The sequence below is a fragment of the Takifugu rubripes genome, chromosome 5, assembly GCF_901000725.2.
Source record: "Takifugu rubripes chromosome 5, fTakRub1.2, whole genome shotgun sequence".
NCBI classification, from domain to species: Eukaryota; Metazoa; Chordata; class Actinopteri; order Tetraodontiformes; family Tetraodontidae; genus Takifugu; species Takifugu rubripes.
The window spans coordinates 4282428-4289334 of NC_042289.1; the positions used below are offsets into that span (position 1 = coordinate 4282428).

Consider the following 6907-nt stretch of genomic DNA (forward strand, 5'->3'; position numbering starts at 1 on the left):
CGAATACTTTTTTTTAAGTAATAAAATACAAATTACCAACAGTGCTGTGTTATAAATCTTTATTTAGCCTTGTTTGTTCCATATGGTAACGTGCTGTAAAAACAAAATATAACTTGAAGGCACTGACCTGCTGCCTCTGGTTTTGTAGTGCTGTCAATAACAATACTTTTGCTAGTCAAAGCTAATAAGGCGATCTAAGACCAGAAGCCACAAATAATCTAGGCTGAACCAATACCTCTGCACGTAGGTTCTCACTCATTACAGAAAAGCAGTAATAATAGTATTTTTCAAAGGCATGGTGTTAATGTTTGATTCTTGTTAGTGCAGGTGATGACTTCAGTTTTAAACTGAGTGGAGAAAAAAAACAATGGAAGATCTCCATCGTGATTATGAAAGTATTGGCAGGTAAATATGAATTGTTTTTGTAATGACCCGTTTAACCGCCAGAGGGCGCTGTGCGCCACCTTATTCCGTAGCTGAATTAAAGCAGTTATCTTGCCTTTTGATGTGCTATCATAAATAATCGTTTGTATAGTTGCTTTCAAAATGCGCTCATCAATAGGAAATCTTTTAAAACAATGCACACTGATATGAAGGTATATTAATGGTTAGAATTTGGCATGTCCCGGGCGTATTTAGATGAACGCACTTTTGGAAAATATTCATTTACTTATTTATTCTATTCCAGTTTACTGGAATAACTTAATTCCTGCTGATGTTAGTCCTGATTCGTAAGAACGTATAACAGATTTTAGATATTTTTGAAAGACACAAACGAAGACGGAGGTTTTTTGTTTTGTTTTTTAATCTTATGAGCCTCATTTGTTAGTGTTTTATAGCCGAAGCGGGAACGTTTCCAGTGTCATATCGGGATGACTAAAGGCTCCAGAGCTGCACTCAACTAAAACGATGATTCAGAGGTTATAAACTTGCGCCTGATGACGTCATTTACAGGAATTAGTATTTCCTGGGACCAGCCCGCCCTCTAGCGGCGACACGTGACACTGCGTTACAACGTGGATGTGTATTTTAACTGAAAAAGGAGCTGAAGAGACACAAAAACGTCAAATTCAGGACACAAGGCTTGTGTTATATGCAAAATAGAAAACCTTTTACCACCAATATCTAATTTCTTATTTTAGTGATGACATGTATTGTTTTTGTGTGAAAATTCGGTTTTTCTATCTAAAGTTGGTGTAAGAAATGCCTGATAGTTATATAAATATGCCCCAAACATGACTTATTTTCACAATATTTATTGGAAATGCAATAAAAAATAATTCTTAAAGAGAAGACATGAGTGACAGTTAATCTCCGTCAAATACGTATTCTAACATAAGTGACATGAGTTAGTTTAGCTTATATTTGTGACATGCAATAAATATCTCACTAGCTTCTAATTTACAGTTTTCTCCTTTTGCCCATTACCTTACAGAGCGTTACAGCAGACATCACCTCTTTTTAAATGCACAAAGGCTAGGGGGGGGGGACAAAACCAAAACAGAGGACTATCAATTGGTTATACAAAAATAGAACCAGCTTTTGTACATGAAAAAGAGAAGAACAGACAGACGGCAAACAAGTTAATTTCTTTTTTTGTGTGCATCCATCTTTCTTAAAATGCAGAACTACATCTAAGCGTCAGGCAGTAGTTTTTGCTCTTTGTTTTACTTCTTTTGTGACAGAAATAAACCGCTTTCAGCAAACCACAGGACAGGGCTTTGTGCATGTGTCGCACAAGACAGACAGACAGACAGACAGACAGGCAGACAGACAGGCAGACAGACAGACAGGCAGACAGACAGGCAGACAGGCAGACAGGCAGACAGACAGGCAGAGCATGCAGTGATCTCTGTGACGATATCAAAGTACAGTATAAGAACATTATTGTTACAAAACAGTGTTTGTAAGAAAAGGAGTGACTGAGACGATCTCCTTAAAATGGATCCGAGTGAGATGTCTGTCTGGAAAGCACTGAGGACGCCTGAAAAGGTGGAAGTAGTCATGTGGTTTAGGAGCGCTGTCTCACCCCCGTCACCCCCGTCACCCCCCCCCCTTCAGTGGACAGTGATGCATGATCTGAGCAGGTTAGTAGGACCTGTACAAAAAGCCACGATTATAAAATTACCACTCACATTTGATGTAAAGGCAATGTCATCCGTGATCCCCGACATGTGGAATCATGCTATATGAACAGAGTGGCGGCTCTAACGGCGGTTCTGTGGCTCCGCCCCCATCGCTCAACACCCGTTGAAGAATCCTTCAGCCGTTGTAGCTTCTTTAAAAGTCACCGTCAGCGAGTTGATGGTCACATTGGTGGTGATCACCTTCCCAGGGTACTTTGCCGCCACCTGAGAAGTCAGACGGCGCTCTTTTGCCGCGTCCCCCCCCGCTTCCTTGGCGGCCACGCAGACGGAGTCGCCCGGCATCTCGCCGCACCCTGACACGCACACTATGACGGAGACGGCCTTGCTCTGGCAGACGGCGGGATGCTGGGCGGCCTCTGTGCCCCCCTGCAGGCCCTGCAGGACCCAGCAGGACCTCTCGCACGCCGTCCCAGTGTCCCCCGGTCCCACCTCAGCGGCGAAGGCGTCTTCCTTTGATTGCTCACACGCGAGTGTCTGTGTCTGTCCCGGCGTTCCTGTGCACGATCCGTCGGTCCAAGTCCCTGTGCTTTCCGTGTCGTCCACCGTCTCCTCGTCCATGTCCTCTTGCTGCCTGAAGGCTGGAGGGCTGCATTTTGATTGGCCGTCTGGGGAGAAAAACCAAGTTAGCAGCCCCGAGAGGTCAAAGGTGCCAGAAAAAAGGGGCGTGGCTGACTGACCATATAAGACGTCTTCATTTTTGTTGGACTCCTGTTTGTCTTCTTCGCTGGTGGCGACCCAGTCTTCTTCCAGGGACTTCTTTTTCCTCAGTGGACAGATGGTTCTGTGAGAGGGCCCCTCTGGACCTCGTTTGGATGCCCTCTGCCTGTTCTTCCTCCAGAGGGGGCGGCGGAACATGCCGGCCCGCTCCCCCTGGTCAATATCTGTGCTCATTGCCCGGGTGAGGGAGAGACGCAGGCGGGGACGGGGCTTCTCCTTGTGGGAGCTGCGGAGGTCCATGGCGAAGAGGTTCTGTGAGGAAAAAGCACATTTTTAACCCTAAACCCACAGAACACACATAAATCCAAGCATGACTACCCCCTGGTGGTGGGCTCCAGCGTAACAACACCCCCCCCCCCCCACTAACACTGTTTTAGACCCAACTTTTCTATATTCTTTAAATATTTCGAAACCCTTTGATTTACAACTGAAATCTGCAGTCTGGTTTCAGAATAAGGGACAGGACAGGGGCCCCCAGGGGGTCCGGGGCCGCGATCTCTGCAGATTATGTTGCAGTGTTGTTATTGATCCACATGAATCTCTGCTTTGGCTACAGAAGGCGTTATTTAACCAGCAGAACCAGTTTTCAGAGGATCTGAGGGATTTGACGAGGCAGAAAGATTCCGCCCGACCAAATGTGAAGATCTACGCTGTTGGGTTTATAGAATCTAGGTTGCTATAGAAACAATGACGTTCCAAAACAAAGGATTCACACTTCTACCCCAGGCTCATTCAAAGTGACTGTACTCATCGTAAACATTCACGTGAATTAAAATAACATTTTTCCACTTGACCAACTTTAATTTTGTACTTAATACGTCAGAAGATGATCAACAGTAGAACAAAAGCACTAAATCTTCTGTCAAACTTTTGAAAGGTGATTCCATCTCAATTTAACTGATATCAAATGCTTAAAAAAAGAAAGGCCGATACCCGCAGGACGAGCTTCCTGGGTCTGAGACCTTTCCTACGATAGGCCAGAGCTCTTATCTTCTCCTGACTGAGAGAGAAGCACAGACACAGAGGAGAGGGGGGGGGGGGGGGGGGGGGGGGGGAGAGAGAGAGGGGGGGGGGGGGGGGGTGAGTGAGCAGAAACTGACAGAAGCTTGATCAAAGTAGGAAAACTCATCTGGAGAACTCACTTCTGCTCGTAAGCCAAGACAAGCTGTGGGTCCAAAATATTGTCCTCCGGTTCCCAAGTACTGTACCTGCACACACACACACACACACACACACACACACACACACACACACAGATCAAATCCCTCTGTCCGTCCGTGCTGGCGTGCGTGCGTGCGTCCACAGGACCGTTCGCCTCTCACTATATAGTGGACAGGAGTGCATGGAGGGGTGAGGCCACTGAGCCATGACTCAATGCTTACTCACTTTGGGGGCCATCCCTGCCACTTCAGCAGATACTCCACATTACCCTGAGGAGACAGAGCAGAGGAGGGGCTCAGTGGTGGCGGGAGGGGCGGGGGGGGGGGCACAGTGTGAGGGCATATTTCTCCCTTTTTTCTTTCCGAATGATGACGTCAGTTGCAGCTAAAATGACAGCAGATCCACCCCCATTTATTTATTTATTTATTTATTTAATTTATTTTTATATATACCCCTTCTCCCCGGTCACGACCCGAGGTGCGTGCACATGGCCACGCGAGCCGGTCCGGGTCAAGCACGGGCTTTGGCACGGATAGGTGGGGCCACGAGAACATGTAAACAACGCGGGTGTTGCGCAACGTTATCGCGGCCGCTCCGAGTTGGAAAAATAAACCCGCCCGGAGAACAAACTTACCTTTAGAGCACTCGCACCTATAGTCTAAACTTTCCAGCAGCACGCTGCATCGGAACGAACATGGGAGCCTACCTGTGCGCGCGCCGCTTCCACTACGCACCTTTAATTCCAGGATTTTCTCCACTCCGGGTCACCGTTACGTAGCAGCCAGCGGTATTACGCAGCACTTTGAGGCAAGGAGCCGCTGGTGGAACTCAAAACAAGTGCGCAGCTGCCCCGTGCGCGTCTCTCAGATACACACACGCCTCCTTTTCCCATTTTACTGGGACTGCGTAGCCTCTCCTCCGTGGCGCAGCGGGCTGCACCGGGAGGCTGCGGAGCCGCGAGACGCCACAGAAGTTTGATGGCAACAAACATTGCGGGCGCGTGTCTGTCGCTGGTGGCCTGATGGGGAAACTGCGTACCCTAGTTTCGGTGCGCCATGAGGACGGAGATGCGCGAGCTCCGCCGAGACGGGTGAACGCAGACGGAGACAAGTTGCGGAAAACGGCGGGAGGCGGATAAAGTTCCACGAAGCGGCCGTCTTACCTTCCTCACTCTCTTCTTGGTGATTGACTCGACCGCGAACACTTGGTCCCCTATGGATGACAGCTCCATCGCCACGCGCTGCTGCGACACGGGACGGCTCCGCGCTGTGGTTGTCCAACAGCTGTTTAATAGTGTGCGTTTTGCTGATGAAGAGCGGAGGAAATCCCGCAGAGAGTCGCCCCAGACACTCGCTCCGGCGGCGGACACTTGTTTCGAGGCTGCTCCGCTCTCCTCTCCAAACTCCAGCCTCCTTCCTCGCTCACTTTTTAAAATGTGCGACACATCAACACCGGACACCGCGCTGCTTTAAGTCGGGCGCGCCCCCTTTCAGTGGCGTACGGCCGAGCCCCCAACGTACGTGCCGGGCCGTCGGGGACGCGCACGCAAATTGGAGCAGAGTGCAAAAGAGGGACGGGGGAGGAGGAGGAGGAGGAGGAGGAGGAGGAGGAGGGTCAGAGCGACAAGGTTACAAGGAGTCAGGGAGGTAACGAGTGCAGGTGATGAGCGAATCAAAGCGGGGGAAAATTAATTCTTCTCGCCCTCCTCGAGAAAATTCTAAAGTTTTTAAGCAGCTCCTCACCAGTAGAAACTCAAAGCTTGAAGGATTCCTTTAGTAATTCACAATATTCTCACCTTATAAACGAGAACGTGCAGTCATTGAACAAGAAATAACACACACCAGCCTTTAAATGCAATCTGCTGGCATGTGGATTTATTTATTTACATTCTTACTATCAAATAGTGCAGAATTTCTATTCCCAACTACCCTCTTGTTAAAAGAGGTCTTATTTTCTCTAAATCAATTCCACACCATCACTTTGTTAGATGTTATGCCTATTAAAGAATTTGATTGTCGAACATTTTCGCGTTTAGAGTGACGTGTTGGTTTAGTGCACTCACAGCTTCATTCAGCAGAAAAGTGTGAAACGTTCCACTCCTTTAGTTACAATATCCTATAACATAAGTTTCAAATCTGACCACTTTATTCACGAAACACTGATAAACTATGTTGGGCAACACCGAAATGCAGCTTTACACAGCCAGCAAGTTGGTTTTTTTTATGTAACTGTAACTAATCCGATTGGAATCTGCAATGAAAATGAAGGCTTTGCGTCATTCTCTGATAGAAATGTTGACCCCTGTGTTGGCGTTTAATCCAAATATGGATCTAAACATCTAAACTCTGCAAGTCTTTACATCCAGAATGCCAAGTGTTGCATAGAAAACACGGAAAACGATCACAGTGATGATAATAGCTGCAGATGTGTTGAGCCAACATTAAAAAAAGAAGAAGAAAAAAGCAGGACGTGCACGTCCAGTGATCACAGACACGAACCTCCAAAAAACCAAACAAGAATATATATGAATAAGTAACTCAGCTCCCATGGGTACGGCTCCTCAAGTTATACAACTGCTGTGGAAAAAAGGGCCCGGAGCCAATTTCCTCTTGTCTCTCATCGGAATCAGAAGCCGGATCAGTTTACAGTTAAAAAAAAAAAACTGTCACCACACGCGTGCACACACGCACGTATAGTACACAGCCTCCCTGCACCTGGAACACTGGAACACTTGCATCACTTACGGGCACCGGGTGTCATGGCAACTGTTTCTATGACGACAGCTGAAAAGCGGGATGATGGTGATGAGACAGCAGGAAGAAGTGATGAAGAGCTCTGGGCTAAAGAGCGATGCACCGGCACTGACCCCACCTTTGACCCCA

General features: G+C 47.6%; 1 protein-coding gene across 5 annotated transcripts; it reads right to left on the bottom strand.

The window, feature by feature from the left end:
* Window positions 1–1240: 1240 nt before the first annotated feature.
* On the bottom strand, window positions 1241–5482 carry LOC101079131 (uncharacterized). 5 transcript variants are annotated; one of them, XM_011603750.2, is made up of 6 exons: window positions 4760–5482; window positions 4251–4294; window positions 4007–4072; window positions 3798–3860; window positions 2825–3116; window positions 1241–2752 (listed from the first exon to the last, which is right to left on the bottom strand). In XM_011603750.2, exons 2-6 carry the CDS (start codon window positions 4260–4262, stop codon window positions 2241–2243), a joined length of 945 nt encoding a protein of 314 aa, XP_011602052.1. In that variant the 5' UTR covers window positions 4263–4294; window positions 4760–5482; the 3' UTR covers window positions 1241–2240. The 5 variants fall into 5 exon arrangements, with proteins under 5 accessions (XP_011602052.1, XP_011602053.1, XP_029692291.1 ...); XM_011603751.2 differs by having other exon boundaries at window positions 4732–5482; XM_029836431.1 differs by having other exon boundaries at window positions 5188–5481.
* Window positions 5483–6907: the final 1425 nt, after the last annotated feature.